At 34.6% G+C, this 21,253-nt stretch overlaps 1 protein-coding gene across 1 annotated transcript in view; it reads right to left on the bottom strand.

Annotated features, from left to right (window-relative positions):
• The window catches only part of LOC578468 (calcium-activated potassium channel subunit alpha-1), a 79,268-nt gene that overhangs the window by 39,027 nt on the left and 18,988 nt on the right, over positions 1–21,253 (bottom strand). The window contains exons 6-11 of the mRNA XM_030980087.1: positions 16,233–16,304; positions 10,827–10,874; positions 3,789–3,901; positions 2,996–3,064; positions 1,275–1,361; positions 427–503 (exon numbers count right to left, since the gene is read on the bottom strand). Of these exons, the coding sequence (XP_030835947.1) occupies positions 427–503; positions 1,275–1,361; positions 2,996–3,064; positions 3,789–3,901; positions 10,827–10,874; positions 16,233–16,304 (466 nt within the window). The remainder of the gene's footprint in view (positions 1–426; positions 504–1,274; positions 1,362–2,995; positions 3,065–3,788; positions 3,902–10,826; positions 10,875–16,232; positions 16,305–21,253) is intronic.

Consider the following 21,253-nt stretch of genomic DNA (forward strand, 5'->3'; position numbering starts at 1 on the left):
ATGTAGAATTTGTATGACAGAGTCATAATACTGGATAATTTACATTAATACATTAGACACTGCAATCTATCAAATATATGACATATTTTTAGAATGTGTTAGATTTCAACTGCAAACTGGTATATTGCTGAACCCTTCCTAAGAAATGTTGATAGATACACATAACTTGAGAGAGAGAGAGAGAGAGAGTAATAGAGTGGGAGAGATGAAGAGAAGAGAAATAGAGAAAGAGAGAGAGAGAGGAAGAGAGAGAGACAGAGAGAGAAAGAGAGAGAAAGAGAGAGGAAGAGAGACGGAGAGAGACAGAGAGAGAAAGAAAAAGACAGAGAGAGGGAGAGAGACAAAGAGAGATGAAGAGAGAAAAGAGACGAGGACAGAAGAGATGAACTTCTAGTCACTGCACTATAAGGTCAAAGGTCAACATACCATTATCGCAGCCACATTGCTTGATCTTATCTACATCAACAACATCCTCGTGACACGACTTGCAGTAGAAGTAGGCCCTGTAACAGAGAACAAAATTAAAAATTCACATTAAAAATAACAGCATGTAAAGAGTCAATGACTGTACTGAAAGTCAATAAACCAATCAGTCAAAATCAAGGTACGAGTGATGGGCATAGTTGTGTACATATGTCACGAGCATGCTTTGGTGTTAGTTGTGTCTGTCATGTTGCCTCAGCTGTTTCTTGCGCTTGTTGCTGTCTGGCATTATCATGAACGGTTGGCTAGGGCAAGAAAAGGATATGAGTGCCATGGCAGGGATTCAAATCCTTAACCATGTGATAAATGGCCTGATGGCTATAACACTAGACTGCAACACCTCTACATATAAACATGAATGAAATCAATGGGACCACAGAATGGAAAAGCCCATCGGGAAATGTAAAGTAGAGAGCTTCCAGTGACTACTCCGAGACAGCTAATGCCCTTATGCCATTAAACCTCCTTAGTCTTCCTTAAACCGCTTGTAATATTTGGATCATCTCCATGACAGGCTGCATAGCCCTTAAAAAATTAAAGCCCGACTACACTAATTAAAGCTACTTGCTGCCTCTATATAGAAAAAAATGCCTAAGCGGTGCCCGTTGGTCCCCCATGATCCTCTTTTTCTTATGTTAATTGAGAGCTGAGTTGATGAGATAACCACCTGTCAGTGACCATGCAGGGAGGTCTAATCTCTCCTGGCCAAACTAGTGCAGACAGGCTTTAATGGAAGAAGAAGACCATTTTCACACCATAAAATTTGAAACAGTTGCATATTTGACCTTTACCTTTTGACCTCCTGAGCTGATGGGGCGACGAAGAATCCCAGAGTTCCTTCCTGGACACGGACATGAGGGCCGGGATTGATAGCAATGCTGCATCATGGGATAGAATACATGGAGAAAAGATAATCACATGAGATAGCAATTAACTTAATTTTCTTATAACTACTATTGAAATTCTGTAGCAAAAGCACACAACAAAGTTTGTTCCAAAAGCCCAAAAACTGTGTTTGAAATGTTACATTTTACATGATATTGGTAGTTTAAATCATTTTAATGTAAAACAAAATTGAACTGATTCATCTATATCATGACAAAGCAAACATTCTGAACAAAAGCTACTCTATATAATAGGTATTCAATTGGTTTCACACATTTCCATAAATCTCTGTGTATAAGACGCACTTTTTTCCCACCGAAAAAAAAAAGAAGTCTGGGGTGCGTACAAAAATATATATATATGTATATATATATATATATATATTTTTTTTTTTTGTGTGTATGTGGGTTGATTTATGCCCCCTCCACCTGCAATGTCTCCCAGCTCAGTCATACAAGGTGTGTTGACTCACCACTCACACCAATACAGTCAGAGTACGATACTGTAGGAAGTTATTTGAAGTGGCACAGTCACTATGAATATGACTGACAAAGAAAGCGGACAAAATATACAGTTCCTCGGGAAGACAAAGGAACATCCCTTCACTGCTATTATGTAAAAATATGTAGAACAGGTGTCACATGCACATTCACCATTTTACATAATAGCAGAGAAGGGATGATCCTTTGTCTACCTGAGGAACTGTATATTTTGTCCGCTTTCTTTGTCTGTCATGTTCATAGTGAGTAAAACTGTACTAGATTATATAATCTGTAATCCAGGTTACAAATTTGCAACAGTAATGTACTCTCACTATTTGTCACCTGGGTTATAGTGATGGCAAAGCATCAAACTGTAGGATCGAACTACAACAACGCTATCTGTATGGCCGGATTTCTGTTTGGACTTGGAGAAATTTTTTTCTGGTATCTTTAGTTTTAAAAATGACATTGTTACTATTATTTGTGACAAGTTCACAAGAACAAATCGGCACCTTTAACTGCACCTCGCAGTAAAATAAAGGTCCTTCCCCACATGCGTTTTTGAACACGGATCTGGCTTGCTGTCTATGGAGCAGCAAAAAAAAAAAAAATTCCCCCCCAAATAGGGGTGCGTCTTATACACAGGTGCATCTTATACACTGAGATTTACGGTACTTTACGGGTATATCATGTCAATTTACTTTGAGAGCACACTAAAACTTATAGTGACTCGGTAACATTGCCTCAGATTCTGAAACAAAATCCTGGATTTAGCTCATGCTGCAATCATAATTATAAACCTTTAGATCAGTCAGGAATCCCATGACTTTCGCCTGTCTGATTATCAAGACATTTATGATTGGAAATCGAAATGTCATTTTTCGTTTTCCTAACGTTTTTTTTAATTACACTACAGTCTATTGGGAGAAATGGGTATCGTAAAACCGGTCACTCAAAGATTTTTACTTTTTTGAGGCATTTCATGATCATTTTGAAGCGCAATTTTGTTAGGGCTTCCATATTACACAATATCACAGACACTGATAACACGTAGGGCCATGCATCTTAGATTAAACATTGATAACATTGGATAGGTGACTCTACAGGTGATGGTTCATTAAAATATGAAGTCGGTTTATACTTACACACTCTCGACTGTATCAATGTTTGCCTCCACAGCAATGATTAGCAGCTTCAGCTTCTGGAAGCAAATTCTTTAATAGGAAGTAACAAAATAAGGAATGGTGATTACATCATACCAAACAGAATGGGAGATAATTAACAAAGAAAACAACATGGCACACAAACATTTTGAAAGAAAATAATAATGAAATGGGATAGGAATAAAGAATAGAATGAGTAGACACTGAAAAAGAAGGAAATGGTGAAGACAGATTGCGAGTACCGGTAGACTAGTCGATGCACACATCGACTTATCACATAGAAGAACCCAAGTCCGACTTGGGTCTCATGTGGGCATTTTAGGTTATTCTTTAATTTCTTTATACTTCTTTACCGATCCTTAGAATGCCAAGGGTGTGTTTCACAAAGATTAAGATCTACTCTAAATTGGACTTTACAATGGCAGGCTGTTCATGCCACTAATTGCTCTCACCATTATGATCTTTAGATAATGTTTTTTCTGTCAATAATGAATTATAAAAATGTAAATTCTGTAGATTTGTGACCATGATTTGTACGTCCCTTGGTAAATGGTGAGAGCGAACAGTGGCATAGACGGCCTGCCATAATTAAGTCCAACTTAAAGTTGATCTTAGTCTTAGGTTACCTATTATGAGGTTGATTTTACAAATTCTAGCTGTACAGAAATTTCTTTTTTTCCTTCTCTGATTGGCACGCTTTAAACGTGCACTCTCAAAGGGTATAAAATAGAGTATTCGGTTACCATCATTTAAAAAAGTGTATTTGTCTACTTACTGTGTAACTTCTGGAAAGCTTAGTCCAGTAAAGGATTTAGAAAGATACTCTGTATACATCTCATTCCCGCATCCTTCCAGGTAGTTACTTTGCCATGATCCCCTGGGTACTTGCTGAAAAAAGACGGCCACAACAAAAAAGCAAAAATCAGTTTCTGCATTTCCCTATACAAGCCCTAATCAAATTCCCTAATTTCTTGTAAAGATTAATCTAAACTTCATAAGAAAACTATTTTCTCAAAGGTTCTACTCCCATTTATGTCTGCTGACAACCAGGGCCCTGTTGCACAAAACTTACCATTGATGGTAACTTTGCCATCAATGGTATTACTACCATGGAAACCTAGATTTTGATTGACTGTTGAGCCCTGTTACCATGGTAGTTGCCATTGATGGCAAAGTTACCATCAATGGTACGTTTTATGCAACAGGGCCCTGAAAGGCATTCATAGACTTTTATCTAGACTTAACGACCCTCTATCTCTCAGTAAATGATGAGCATAGATACATTTACAATAGATAATGTGACCCTTGTCTACAAAGTTCATAACATGACTGCCATTTCCTGCCATGCTACATGAATATCCTTTGGTCATACAAAGATGGCAATCATTAAGTGATAGCACAAAGCGGGATACCATCATGATGCAATCACGATGTGATTACAAACAATGGAATGCGATCTTGATGGTATCCCACACAATAGAATGAAATCATAATGTGATTGCACACAGTGGAATGCATTTATAATGCGATCGCATACAAGATCATGCAATCGTTATTTGAATGCATATGTTTAAATGCAATCATGATGTTATTGAGCAACTTGACAGGAAACTGGCAGGCATGAGGTCAAGGGTCACTTTATCTATTCCAAAATATATCATCTGCAGGTATTTAGGAATCTAATTTCAAAATTATTAGGGACAAATTAAAAAAAAATCAAATGGAATGTTATCAGATTTCTACCATCCCTATTCTTTATCTGGATCTAATCAAAGAAAATATTGTCTTCAATACTATTTACCATTTCCTTCCCCCTCCCTTCTGCACCATCATTGAACTATCGTGAGGGAAAAGGATGATGCTTTGATTGTTACCTTGGGGGAAATGAGAAACTAATGATATGCCATCAACTGATGATATGCCATCAATTGTTGAATTTTACACCCACACAAAGCATTCTCTCATGGTAAATGTTTTATATTTGTCTACATGCCCTAAATAATTATAATGGAAGTCTCTATGACATATTTTAACCCCTCTACAGTACAGGGAAGTGTCCATTTGACCAACTATATTGGCAGACTGAATAACGAAACACATCAAAAGTTTCCCTGTTTACAAATTTTCAATGCTGGAAAGCAGAACAGAAATATGAATTGTATTTTGCTCTGTCTTCAAAACAAGAAATCACAGCTAGAACAAATTAACAAGTTACTTTTCAAAGTTTGACAAACTGTGTGGCAAAAAAAAAATTGAACTTCCACTTAAAAAACATACAGGCAAAGCAATATCAAATGAACAATTACACAAGAAAAAAACAAGTGCAAATAAAAGCAAATTGAATCTTATCAAAATGGGGATGAAATATGTCAAAGACCCCATCAAAATTTAGCCAGATTAAACAGATTTATTCTTTAAATAATGATATCATAATTTATGCAATATAAATGAATGTTAGAAATTTGTTAGACATGACCAACTTTTCCATTTTAAGACAAATTTTAGTGAACCTTCTGGCTGTGCGGCTATGCATACATATTTGAATATATATTTAAAGCATTTGTGATTTCTGAGTAGTAAAACCGGAGTCCATCTTTTCAATGGAATCTGGAAAGCTAGACTAAGATTAGATGAACATATTATCAATGTGAAGATTTTAAAAAAAGGTAAACTGCAGGGGGTTTTTCTGTCCAAAAATCAACTACTCGGGCACAGGAATAAAACAGCAAGGATCTATGGAATTTACAAGGTAGTGGAATCAACTTCTAGCCAACATATATTGTCTTTTTCTTTCTTATTTTTTAACGCTACAAGCAGGTGAAAGAAACAATGACAATTGATATGCAGGACATATGAGAATGACAAAATAATGGGGAAATGAAAACGGATTAGCGTCTCATCCATGCCACTGACACTGTGCTCAAGGTACATTTACTCTGTGGAAGTCAAAAAGCAGTGAGCACAGTTACACATGGTGAAGTTAGCAGAAGCTTTAGCTGGTACTCAGGGAAAAATGATGGTGGCTTTAAGGAGAAAACAAGCTGCAATCAGGGATGTTTGCTTCATGCCTCTCTCAAAAGTTTTTGAACGTGTCTAAATTAGGAGATCAGCAATTGCCTGTGGCATACAAGCTTATCTCATTGAAATTGAATAAACAAATTCAAAAGCTTTTGAAAAAGACTCAAATGTATTTCAAAAATCAAAACAGAAAGGGAGAAACTGGTGGCATAAAAAGGCTTGGGCAGGATTTGTGAATTAGTAATTTTGTTTCAAATTATTCAAAGTATTAAAATAACAAGTCAAAGAGACTGAGATAGATAATAAATTGTAAATTTCATTTTATATTGCACTCATGCCCTGAAGAATAATTTAATTTTTCTTCATATAATATTTTTTTCCTCACATAATATGTTTAGGAACTCCTCGCCAAACAATTAAAAGAGGCAAATAGCATACCAAACTTTTCACAAAATTCATTATAACTAAGAAAATTAGATTGGAAAAATAGACTTCAAAATTCATTTTCATTTACTGATTTTTAACATTTTTACTGTGAATAACAACAGATAAGAGAAAAATGTTGAAAAAAGACGACGAGCTTTAAAATACTTGCTTTAATTTGAGGACTTGACAGAGTGAGCATTACAAATTAATTATCTAAGTTCTCTTTTGAAGTGAACAACACAGAAATATAAGACAATCTTGATAAATTTACTTAAAATGTGGTATGAAATATCATGTAAGGGAATTAATTGAACGATGTCACTCTCAAAGCTTGTAAAATCAAACAAATCAAAAAATAATGTATGTACATTGAAAGGGGTGATTTTTGATACAGTGGATTCTTTATAGAAACACCATTAATTACCATCAAACAACAATGAATAGCATGTATGCAAATTCATTTTGATATTGATATCAATTAAACAGATGAATGTTAAATAATTTCAGAATGTTGATTGTTACATGCATGATTGATGCATGATGGTAAATCAAAGTACCTTTAATCAAAATTAGGAACACTTAAATGCATGCCTTTAAAAGTAAATCACACAGATCTACGAGAATAACACAATCAAACGCACAAAGTAATGACATCTGATTCATTCGTTGAACATATGAAACGAACATTGATGGTGCATGTTGCAAGAAATAGTCAATCGGCATAGATATTTTCTTTCACGTTTCACATAAATTGATGACGATGCAATGAATTCTCGATGACATGGTTCGTGCTTTCTATCTCCTACATAATACATAATTTCACTTCGATTTCCTTGCTTGAATAATTTCACGTATCAAGTTCTTTTTTTCCTTTTTTTTTCTTTCTGACAGAGTGCATAGTAATAAAGAAAAACGTAAGATACAGTTATCGAGTGCTGATGATAAAAAATTACGTGAAGCATGACCAAAAACTATAAAGAGATAGAAAATATTCATTTCAAATCAGCACGAAGCATCACATGGGCTACACTCAAAACGGAATACTTGCTATTTACCAGACTGGTCTTAGTTTGCGACATCAGAAATGGTGTGGCGTAACCCTGTATGAACCGTTTTCTCTTTTTTAGGGGGAAGCCGAAAAATCATAAAAGTCATACGGTGAGTATAGATAGGGTTTAGGCAATGAAGCACTCTGGAATAGTTATCAATCACCGCATCTTTCATGAAATACCTGCGGTTCTTCGGTATCGTTTGCCGGCACGATAACGTCTGTTCAGAGCCAGAAAGGTGTTAAGTCCATTGAAATACATGACTCAATGCCCTTCTGGTTCCAATCAGACGATATATGAAATGATGGAAATGTATATGTAAACTAGTGGAAGCATGGTTCGGGGTGGAGTTACAGGATATGTAGATTTTGTTTTCGATTATAGAAAGCTGCAAAAGATGTTACTCTGTCCCTCTTTTGAGGGAGGGAAAGTAACTTGCTGGATTGAAAGTGGACCAACGGTTTGAAGACAACAGGATGGAAGGAATGAAGCCCGGAATTTTTCAACAATTCGTCGTCTCCGACTTTCAGGACCCGACACGAGAGCATAAGGATTAAGAATTGCAATTACGCCAGTTTGTGAAATCAGGCATGAATTTCTGGTGGAATTGCTGAATCATTTCTGATACAAGCCATTTTGTTTTATAAACCAAATTAACCTGCCAAAAACACTCTTGACATATTCGAGTCACAATCTGTTCGGTAGAATATGAACCCTAGAATGCCTGAACACTATTGATGATAACATAGTATTCTAATAACACTCCCTTTTGCCTGTTAGCTCTGGTATACAGTTATGTCAAGTATCAGAGGTTTTTCCCTCTCTTTTTAAACTTGAGAAAACAAGTAAATATAAATATTCACAAGAATATCCCACCAAACATTTTGCTATGTTTGTTATAGACTTTTTATATTGTACTGCTTTGATGAACACCATTTTTTTTGTAAAAGCCGGTTCACCCCCAAAACAACATGCTTCAAGAGATGGTTCACCCCCAAACAACATGCTTCAAGAGATGGTCCACTTTGAATCGAGAGCAGAAATCAGTATGGGTCCAACTCATCAGCACCTAGAAAACAGAATGGAGCTTGGAGGTTAGTCTACGGTCAACAAGATGACACATCTGCTATTAGGAGATTCAAAATGAAATGAAATTCAACAACTGAACGTCAACTCAAAAGAAATGAAACTCTGCACACTTAAAACAAAAAATATGAACTCATTAAGGGAGGACGAAACAAAAACAAACAATATTGAAGAAAAAAAACACAAATTAATGCTCAGAACAAAAGGCAAATGAATGATTTGGAAAGACAGCAAGATAAAATGGCGGAAAGGAAAAAGTAGGGTGTATGCTGTAGAAAGGGAGGGAAGGGGGAGGGGTGGTTGCAGTGATGTGATAAGGGCCATGATGGGACAGGTTTTGAAATAGTTTAAGAGTGCAATGTTAGTGTGTACATGTAGGTGTTTAGTTTTAAAAGACAAACGTGTGAAGTGATTGGAAAGTGATAGAAGACCGATAGGAAAGTCATTAACATTTACCAAAACTAATTTTAAACCGGTATTCCAGGATATTTTCTTTTCAGTTATGTCTGTGATTTTAACATGTTGCTGACAAGATTTCATTTCATAAACTTCTTTTTGCGACAGGAGTACAGGTTTTAGACATAAGATAATTTGCTAGGAGTTTCATCTGTGTTATTCCCATGCTAGCATAAGAAATGCCCCTTATATTAGTTCAGTATACAATTAATATAATTAGGGTGAGTCTACTCCATGGGCTACGAAATTTTTAGTTGTATGACATTATCTAGTCCAAATATATTTCTGTGCAGTACCTTTGTAGCCTGCGAAGCATTGTAACTTCTTTAGAATATTATGTTGATGCTTCAAAAACCTCATTATAGAAACATTTCTAATGAAAAAAATCTAGAGTTAAACTTCTAGTTACTTGTTTTCAACATACTAGTGCACAACTAACACTAAACATCACATTTAAATTCTCTACAGGTGCGTATTTCTATCATCTAAACTGATTTAAAATATTTTTTCTCAGATGCTCTCTTGAGGCTTACTGATGTTAAAGTGACAATAACTTCTTGGAGGGGGGGGGGGGGTATTATTTTTGTTTTTTCTATCAGATTTCTTTTAAAGCTTTGATGAGCTACATATCACTCTATGCTCCTGTACATTATTTTCACTGTATCTAAACAGCCTCAAATCTTGTTGCAAAGTGGATATCTTTTCTCCATCTGCAAACCATTATAAAACTTAATTGCAATTGAAAACTTACCGCTTGAATCAGTTGCATGTGGAGTTAGCATTTTTTGTGTTAGTTTTGCATGAATGATAGGGAAGGGGGAGGTTTCAGGATAGATTGAATGAATGATGAGCGGAGGAGAAGGATGAGGAGGAGGGGGGAGAGGAGGAGGGGGAGGGAGGGGTAAGAGTTTGGTAGTCAGGTGGTATGGTTTTTAAGCTACAGTCTCTTTGGGTGTTTGGAGCTAAATCTGTGGCAGGCGGCACACACACTTAGCCTGGCAAGAGCCAGAAGGGCGTTAACTCGTATACTTAAACAGAGAGTCAATGCCCTTCTGGCTCTCAACAGATAACTTTCAAGAAGGGGGTGGGGGCAATAAGTCAAGTCCATGCTCTACATGACAATTAGTACAAGGAAACAGGGGCTTCGTCTAGGTTAGAGTTTCCAAAAATAACGTTAAGAAAACGTCCACGGTCGCAATCATCAGGCTATTAGTCCAAAAATGTGTGCGTTGAATACACTGGTTCCAAAATTAAATGCAACTAAATGGAATGATGCTTTTAAAAAGTCAAATGAAAATTTGCGAGGGAACTTTTTTTTTGTTCAGCCGAGATATATGGTGATTTTGCATTGTAGGGATGCTTTATACGTGAAGGGGTAATTTCTATATATATGTATGAAATGTTTATAGAAATAATAGTGGTAAAATTTGAAATGAAACGGGTTGCGATATAAAATTTGATTATGGATAATATTTGGTAATGGATAAGGGTTGATATAATTTGTTTGCCTGTAAATTTCTTTTGAAATAAATAAAAGAACATTTCACTTTCTTCTTTTTTTCACTAAAGGACAAGGCATTTTTAACACTCATTGTGACTCTGGAAAAACGAAATCTAATCTAAACTGAAAACATTTTTGAAGCATGCAATCGAAAAAATGTACAGTGAAAAAAAAAATAGTTAACACAACCTCTGAAGTGGTAAAACAAACCACATGTGAGAAGACAAAAAAAACTGTCCTAATCTCACCCGATTTGAGAATGGACTAAACCACACACCTGAGCTTCACCAGTGGGCGCTGCCAATAGGCTGGATTCATCTTCGGTCTGATAGAGGGGTGGACAGGTCAACAGGGTGGGAGGGACAGCAAGAAGCCATTAAACCATGGAATAAATAATGGGGAGGGATGAGAAGAGGTCGAAGAGAGAAGAAGGGAGATAGACAAGGAGGTTGACCAAATTATTCCACATAAAAAAGGAGAAAAGAAAAGGAAAGAAAAAGAAACCCACAAAAATATAAAAATTAGAAATGATAGCAAATGAAAGAAACATTCTTTAGACAGATATTTAAAAAAGGTGAAAGAAAACATATAAAGTATAGTTAAAGAGACATGTTACAAGAACCCTCAATCCATTGTAGTTAATAGTGCATCACAAACATTGAATTTGAGTCTATTTCAATCTTGATTTTCAATTAGTGTAAAGAGACAACATAAAACACACAGATTTTGAAAGTACATTTTTTTATAAAAAAAAGAAATTTACATTAAATAATCATCTCTTTCATTTAAGAAAGAATCTACCCCTAATATCATAGAAATCCAAGTTATAGGTCTGGAACTAGTTATCCACAAACTGAGTATCACATGTATAACTAAGAAATGTGAAATATTGAGAAGCAATTCACACACATTACATGAATTCTCACATGTGATAATAAAAGTCGAGATGAGTATTGACAAAACAACAACACTATGAAATCAATTATGCTTTATATGAACACATAAAATGATAACAGTATTGAAGCTGATTATGATGATTGGATATACCCTTTCTTGCAATCAACCAATCTAATCAATACCACTAATACATTGGCTTAAAGATCCATAACATTTTTGGTCGATTATCACATCTTAGAGTATTTACTTCAGGTTTCAAATCCAGAAATGAAATAGTGCTTACATATCATTACCTTTTAGCATCTTTTTCATGTTTGCATTGACCTTTATGGCAATTATGCACATTACCGGTATACTGCACAAATTGCTTCTTTTTTTAGACATTCTCTTACTCCTTCAATGTTTGAATTTAACATGCATCAATGCAATTGCAAAGTAAAGGCATCTTTCGCTTACTCGCTATCTCTTTCTCTCTTTCTCTCCTCCTTGTTCCTCCCCCTCTCTCTCTCTCTCTCTATTCTCCCTCTCTTCCGCTTGCTTGCTCTCTCTCTCTCTCTCTATCCCTCCCTCCCTCTCTCTCTCTCTCTATCTTTTCTCAACAATACCACTGACACATGTTTATGAAGATGACTATGATGACGTCAAAGATATATAAACCTCTAAAACCCCAATGAAACGAAAATATATATATATATATATATATATACTAGGAAAAATGCATAAGTATGTGAAAATGGCTTAATGTTGCTAGAGGACTTGAATGTCATAATTCTCTACAGAATATATAAAATAAGTGATTATTAATAGATTTTGAAAATGGTGAAATAAAGAGAAAAGTTTGCATCAAAACAGCAGTCTATATCATATTCAATATGGTACAATATGGTACAAAATGGTACAATATTATACAGACTAACACCACTTCTAGTGCATATTTTTTAAATTTGGTGGATATGTAATTATTAATATGTATAACTCTTGATTTCATGGTTCGTGGAAACCAGAATAACTTTGTAATATCATCTGTTCAGCGCCAGAAGGGCCTTGACTCTGTGTTAAGGTATATGAGTTAACGCCCTTCTGGCTCCAAACAGATGATATATGGATGTCAAATACACCGGTATAGCTGCATAAGAACATCTGTTGAGAGCCAGAAGATTGTAATTACTCAATCTGAAGATGATATGAGTTAATGCCCTTTTAGCTCTCAACAGTAGACAAGATAATGGAATTTAATGTATAAGGATGGCAGCAGTCGTTAGTTCATTTAGTGCCTGTGGATTTACAAATGTCTGGAAAATATATATAATAATGCTCTGAACTGAAAAAATGAAGATATATAATTTGAAATATAAATTTGAAATGGAAAGGAATTCATTTTATTAAGTATTGTGGATGGTGTGAAGAAACGCTGCTTGAAAATAATTTTATATGTAGGAAATGGGGAATGAAATATAGTTCACTACAGCTTGATTGAGGGTGTATGTCAGATGAAATAAACATCCCAACTATATGCGTTCTTTCTTATCATGATATTTGTAATGTGGAGAAGCAAAACTGATGAAAAATTTAACAATTAGGAAATGTAGACATAGTAGCACCAGTACAAATAGTAGTAGACATAGACATAGTTGTTGATGTGAATGTAACAGTACTAGAAGTAGTAACAGTAATAGTAGTAGAAGTAGTAGAAATAGTAGAAGTAGTAGTAGAAGTAGTACTATTAGTAGTATAAAGAGAAGTAGTGGCATTAGAAGTAGAAGTAGAAGTAGTAGAAGAAGTAGTAGAAGTAGTAGTATTAGTAGAAGTAGTAGTAAAAGTAGTAGAAGTAGTAGAAGTAGAACTAGTAGTAGAAGTAGAAGTAGAAGTTGTAGAAGTAGAAGTAGAAGTAGATTTAGAAGTTGTAGAAGTAGAAGTAGAAGTAGAAGTAGTAGAAGTAGAAGTAGAAGTAATAGTAGAAATAGAAGTAGTAGTAGTAGTAGAAGTAGTAGAAGTAGTAGAAGAAGTAGAAGTAGTACTAGTAGTAGAAGTAGTAGTAGCATTAGTAGTCATAGTTGTTGTCGTCGCCATAGTAGTAGTAGTAGTAGTAGTGGCGGTGGTGGTGGTAGTAGCATAAAAAGCAGTACTAGTAGTAGTCATAGTTGTCATAGTAGTAATAGTAACCACAGTAATAAATCCTAACTAAACATTCCCTCACAAATGAAACTAACCTTGAGGGCGATTAATGTGATTGATCGCAACACGAAGGTTCTAAAATGCACTCATGCATACTGCCCTCAACGTAAGAACCTATCAACCAATCATCCTTGACATACACTTTTGCACATCCATGTGTTAAGCAAGATGCAAGATGCAAGATGCAGCAGACATCTGCGTCCGTGCTTACTTTAATAATAAACTTTAATAAATGAGAGAAAAAAGAGCATGCTACCCATTCTTCATAAACATGTATAATGTAAATGCATCAAACATGCTTTCTAAAAATGGTTTCATTAAAAAAAATCAATCATAATAAAAAAAAATTGAACGATTATATATTTAAAAAATGCTTGGTTCATTCATAGTTTTTTCCCTATCTATATTTATTTCATTAATCCATTAATTAATTTCATTTCATTAATTGGCTATAACCTGACTCACTATGCAGGGCTTATTATGCATTTGCTTTGAATAAGCTAATTTTGAAAAGAATGCTTGAGTTTTTATTACTTTTTCCAATTTTATCTTTTCAGCTAGACCTCATTCTATACCTAATTTTCAGCTAGACCTCATTCTATATTATTTGTGGATAATTCGTCGCTGTTTTTTAATGAAGTGACGGTGAAGAAGTGACGTTAGTGAAAAAAAATTGCATTCACTTTGCGTTACGATTTTCCTCACTACTGTCACTTCGTGAAAACAGCGAGGAATTACCTGCCCAGATTAGTATGAACTCGCTGTAAATTACATACTGTTAATACAAGGTTAAGGCTTTAAAGCATTCAAAATTAACTTTAAAACATTTATTTAAATGGACCTTAAACTTATCAGAAGCAAAACTAAAGAACTACTTTTCTTTAGAGATGCAAATATTCTTGGAGGAATGATAACTATATATTTCATGTTGTGATTTCTGAAATGAATTAAAATTCCCAACACTCCAAGATGCATTTGACTGAAAAACATGCAATGTGCTTGAAAGCCAATAGATTGGAAAACACTTATAAAATGTCAAGTATTTTCATCTTCAGTAATAGGGTATTCAAATTTTTTAGTTGTCTGACAGAAAAAAATAGTTTGATATATACTGAAGTGGTAATCATGAAAACATGAGAACATAAGGTGGTTGGATGAGCATGTGCACGCATGTAAAAAGGCAAGTAGCTGAAATGCTTCCCAGGGAGTGGAGAATGTGCACTATAATATGCAAAATAGTGATTGAATATTTTTATTATTATTATTATTATTACTATCCTTATCATTATAGTTGTCATCATTATTATTACCATTATCATTATCACCATTATCATTATCATTATCATTATCATTATCATTATTATCATTATCATTATCATTATTTTTCATTATCATTGTCATCATATTGCCTCTTGGGAACCAACAGGTCATTAACTCATATCTTTTAACATAGAGTTAACACCTTTCTGGCTCTCAGCGGACAATATGATCTGTTGAGAGACAGAAGGACATTCACTTAATATATATTTCTACAAAGGGTGAATGCCTTTCTGGCTCCAAACAGATCATATGTCAGTTGGATGCAATTTTTTTTTTTAAAGTTCATGAATAAGGAAGAGATTTGCAATGTGAAATACTATTGTGAGGTACATGTAAATGGTGATTGTTTGAATGTGCAAAATGTAAATTGTTTAAAAAAACAAGAGATTTTTAATGCTCAAATTGATTTCTGAATGATTACATGACATTATGTTAAATGAAATTGTCATCTCAGATCCAAAAGGACATTAAGTAATTTGATGTAATACAGGAATAATGCCCTTCTGGCTCTCAACAGATAAGGTACTCATTGTTTTTTACTGACAAAAATGAAAATAGTATGAATTAGATGGAAAATTATTAACCTAGAATTTATAAAGTGAAAAATAAATTGTTTATTGTTTATTGATTTTGACTGAAATATGACTGCTTAAATTGTAAATAGACTATTTCCCAGAGCTGCATGAACTTTGTAAAAACTAAGCTGAATTACCACAGTTATACCCCTTTCATAGTGGCCTGATTTTCATTGAATGCGTCCAACAAGCGATTGCGCAATAATTCTTCACTTCCAGCCGGGGCTCGCCACAGCGAGCGAATTACACCAGTATGAAAGGCACATGAGGGAAAGCGGCGGTTTCACCTTTGTTTACATAAGGCAAATTCTATCGGTATTTTCATCGGTGTGACTCTGATAGAAGGACTATGAAAGGGGTATTAGTTGGGTCTATGTGAATGACTTATACATGTATGCCTATTAATATCATACATTTGGGATGGAAGAATATGAAGAATACTATATGATATAAACATTTTTTCCTGAAAATAGTGCCTGAAGATGTATACAAATTAATGAAATGTGTATTATGATGTGAGCGCTGTCAATTATATATTTTTGATAACGATATTATGTAGTATACCTTGTTTTTGTGTACAGCGTGAAGTATGAAATAATCACAATGCAAGTGCTTTTTTATGCAGTAACGTGAACAAAAAGATGGAAATGCATATAATGCGTTGCTCTATTGCTACAGATGCTGCTGCTACTAGGGAAGAGAGTCTAACTACATACATTGATATAGTGATAACCGGAGGGGGTTTTCGGGATAGGAGTCGGCGAAAAATTCTTAGAGGCTGATTCAATCTGTCATGAAATACAAGAAATAAAAGAAAACATGGATAGAAGGCATGCAGAGAAGAAACTAATATAGGTGGCAGAACATGTTGCCTACCAATACGCAGAAGGACTTTAGCTTTTCCAAAGAGTTAACGTCCTTCTTGCACTCAGCAGGCAATATTCTTTATCAATACAAACATGCAAGAAATTTGTACACACTATACTATTCTTAAGAGGAAGCAGAACACATTGCCTACTGAGACCAGAAGGACTTTAATAGCTTTTCCAAACAGTTAACGTCCTTCTTGCACTCAGCAGGCAATGTTCTTTACCAATACAAACATGCAAGAAATTTGTACACACAATACTATTCTTAAGAGGAGGAAGCAGAACACGTTGCCTACTGAGACCAGAAGGACTGTAGCTTTTCCAAAGAGTTAACGTCCTTCTTGCACTCAGCAGGCAATATTCTTTATCAATACAAACATGCAAGAAATTTGTACACACAATACTATTCTTAAGAGGAGGAAGCAGAACACATTGCCTACTGAGACCAGAAGGACTGTAGCTTTTCCAAAGAGTTAACGTCCTTCTTGCACTCAGTAGGCAATGTTCTTTATCAATACAAACATGCAAGAAATTTGTACACACAATACTATTCTTAAGAGGAGGAAGCAGAACACATTGCCTACTGAGACCAGAAGGACTTTAATAGCTTTTCCAAAGAGTTGACATCCTTCTTGCACTCAGCAGGCAATGTTCTTTATCAATACAAACATGCAAGAAATTTGTACACACAATACTATTCTTAAGAGGAGGAAGCAGAACACATTGCCTACTGAGACCAGAAGGACTGTAGCTTTTCCAAAGAGTTAACGTCCTTCTTGCACTCAGTAGGCAATGTTCTTTATCAATACAAACATGCAAGAAATTTGTACACACAATACTATTCTTAAGAGGAGGAAGCAGAACACGTTGCCTACTGAGACCAGAAGGACTTTGATAGCTTTTCCAAAGAGTTAACGTCCTTCTTGCACTCAGCAGGCAATGTTCTTTATCAATACAAACATGCAAGAAATTTGTACACACAATACTCTTCTTAAGAGGAGGAAGCAGAACACATTGCCTACTGAGACCAGAAGGACTTTAATAGCTTTTCCAAAGAGTTAACGTCCTTCTTGCACTCAGCAGGCAATGTTCTTTATCAATACAAACATGCAAGAAATTTGTACACACAATAGTTTACTTTACTACTAAGAGGAGGAAGCTAAGAGCTTATCGATCATGCAAGTACATACTACATGAATGCTGCCTGCGATATATATGTGTTTAGGATCCATTTTATCAAGTATATTTCAATTTCTCTTCTGCTTACTGCTAGACTTACATGTATATGTTCAATAGTACATGACATTCCTTCTTAAAAATGTAAATTTGAAGAGTTGTTTCCCTGAGACCATCAGCTGTTATACAGCAGATCTATGTCTCAAAATGTTAATAGATACTGTTGAGGCTTGTTAAAAGATTATTACAAGACATATTAATTTGGTATGCTGAATACTGATTACTGAATCCTTCCATTTCTTACCTAAACACTGGTTTCATTTGCCTATATTTACCAAACTGTTCTACATGCCTATTAAAGCTAGACATGTAAACTAAACGTTTTCGCCATTTGTCTACAGAATGCAGAGTATTGCAACATTTGTAAGACAAATGCACATCTTAAAACTAGAAACCAACATACACATTCAATATTGGATTTAATTATCCCAGTAGCAATTTCAAAGTAAAAAAATATGACAGGAATATGAGATATTGTCAGTTATCTGTTACAATATATACCTTGTTGATCTAGAGACTAAAGAGATCAAATGAATTACCTTAAAAGGAATTTAAAAGTACCGGTATATGTACAACATTTTCTTTCATCTTCCACACAGTTTTGGGTAGCATGTTGTCTCCTACAAATTGTTTTTTGTTCAGCAATAGAACATTGACTTAATGAAAATGGCTTTCATGACTAAGCATGACTTCAATTGGCAACACTCTGGTATAAATAAAACAAGCATGGGTACTGGAGGAAGCAAATCAGGATGGGGGAGGGGGAGGGGGAGGGGAGGGGGAGGGGAAGGGGAAAATAGGACAAGCAAAGCTGCATGAGTTAGATCTCCCCTAAAGAAAAATATTAATGGAGGAAAAGGTCAGTATGGGGAAGGAAATATACATGCAAAATAGGAATATAAATCATAGCATCATGACAAGCACACATGAATCACATACAGATATGGCATTTATTTACAGAGGAGAAGGTATTTTAGTTTTTATCGGAGGAGTATATCATGAATTAATGTTTGTGGATCAGAGGTTATTTTCTATTTCATCTGTTGAGTACGAGAAGGGTACTATTTGTATTACAAGGTTGTGTATTAAACACCTTCTGGCTCTAAACTACAGACACGAGAGTGTTCTGGCCTAGTGGTGTAAGGCGCTTGACTGGAGATGCGAAGGTCGAGGGTTCCAACCCAGACACGGCACTAATATCATTGGCAAGATATTAACCTGCACTTGCTACTCTCCACCCAGGTGTTCAATGGGTACCCCATAGGATGCGACTGTCATTGATAGTCAAACAGTTTTGATCGTCAAGTAACGCCTGGCTGGAATACTCCCCAGGGAGTGGAGATTGTGCACACAATGTGTGCAGGCAAGTATTGAATCCAATGACCGGGGTAACAGTATATATGTAAACCGCTTAGAGACATCGTGGCTGTATTAAGCACTATATAAAAGCAGAATATTATCTGGTTCAGTGGGTTATAAGCAAACTGCTGTAGCAAATGTTAGTGATTATAAAAGGAATGTTCACCGAGATGATGTGCTACCAAAAACAGACCTTTAAGAAGTTAAACAAGCATATACATGGATATAAATGTCACGAGTTGAAAGCCTTCAAGACAGTTTTCATATTAAAGGCCAATAAATATGTTTTCTGTTTATGTTGATAGGTATAGCATGGGTAAATAGATGTTATTATGAAAAAAATCAATAAAGCATGTCCTGATTCATAGTTTAAAGATGTATATATAATTGAATACAATTCTTATCCACAAAATGATTGATTTGTTAATATTAAAATCTGTCATAGTCGTAATTCTCCACCTCCCTTTTGTTTATGCTCTATGGGTAAATAAAACATTACAGAGTTACAGTTTTATCAGTGGTGTGTCTTCAACTCACTTCTACGACATATAGAAACCTTGTTAAAAAAAAAACCCAAAAGAAGATGATTCTAGACACAAACATTTAACCTGTTATGAGAAACCACTGATGAAACACACTATAATAAACATACCAAAGAAAATGTATAACACATACTGATATGTCTTAAAGAGCTTGAACACAAGCTTAGCATTGTATATGTATATATATATATATATATATATATATATATGTAAAGCGCTTAGAGATATCATTAACGTATAAAGCGCTATATATATATAAAAGTGGAATATTATTATCATTATTGGTTTAGACTTTCTATAAAGATGGCCATTTTCTACTAGAAATCACTAGAACAAAGCAGATTTGAAAAATTCCCACACTAATATATTCTTCTTAACACTTCAGAATGTTTACTGCGATAATGATTAGAAGTTCCTATAAATGAAGTTAGTCACCTAATATTTGAAGCAAAAATACAGTTTGATGGATCTAAATACTTCATAATATATACTGCCATAATTATTAGATTTTCCTACAAATACAAATGAAGTTAGTCACCTAATATTTGAAGCAAAACATATGATAAGATTAGCCTGTGCTTGGTTTGCATGGTTTAAACCATACAACTTGCCCTATAAGAAATGAACACACAGGACTACACAATTTTGAGACCGATGTTAGCCGAGAGATTTCCAATCACCAGTATAGTGATAAATATCATGATGACGGTGTTTCTTTAAAAACTTACTGGTGCTATCAAATGTGGGTTATCTATTTCAGCATAATCTCCATTTTCATAGACTGGATAGATGATATTAGTATGATTTTTAATCTGTAGTGGAGAATGTGAAGAAAAGAAAATCACATCTTACACTATGAGTGGGACTACAAAACGACAAAAGATGGAAAGAAAAAATTAAAACAAATAACCATACAACTTGCCCTATAAGAAATGAACACACAGGACTACACAATTTTGAGACCGATGTTAGCCAAGAGATTTTCAATCACCAGTATAGTGATAAATATCATGATGACGGTGTTTCTTTAAAAACTTACTGGTTCTATAAAATATGGGTTATCCGTTTCAGGACAATCTTTAGTTTGAAAGACTGGATTCATGTAATCGGTTTTTCGTTTAATCTGTAGTTGAGAATGTTGAGGCAAAAAAATTACATCTAACATTATGAGTGGGACTATAAAACGACATAAGATGGAAACAAACAATAACAAAGAATCTAAATTAAACAGAAAATAATACATGAAATAAACATAAAACCTAACACTTTGGGTGTGACCATTGACAAATAAAGAAACAAGATACTAAACAAGGAATCTTGAAATAAAACAAACAATCATACATGGAGTAAAAATTGAAATGATTGAAAAATAAAATTAACAGAATCTAAAAAATGAATTAAGAAAAGAAAAGAAAGAGAAGAATCCTTCATCTTACTATTCATATCTAAGATAAATGTAAATTTCTTTTTTCATTTAAATGGCAATTCATCTTCATATAACAGCTTTTTAAAACATGTAAGAAAAAAAAGAAGAATATAGTAAACTGAGAATTTTTCATCCACTTTTTGTATGCAATTTGTATTGTATGTAACATATATGGATTGAGTCAGTAAATTGGATTTACAATTGTATTATTTTTATTCAATGAGTCCAAATTACATATAGTACCGATACTTACAAAATCCCTATTCCTATACCTCTCTAACAGATACATTTCCAAAGGATTCAAT

Source organism: Strongylocentrotus purpuratus, unplaced genomic scaffold (assembly GCF_000002235.5).
Source record: "Strongylocentrotus purpuratus isolate Spur 01 unplaced genomic scaffold, Spur_5.0 spur5_scaffold_10, whole genome shotgun sequence".
NCBI classification, from domain to species: domain Eukaryota; kingdom Metazoa; phylum Echinodermata; class Echinoidea; order Camarodonta; family Strongylocentrotidae; genus Strongylocentrotus; species Strongylocentrotus purpuratus.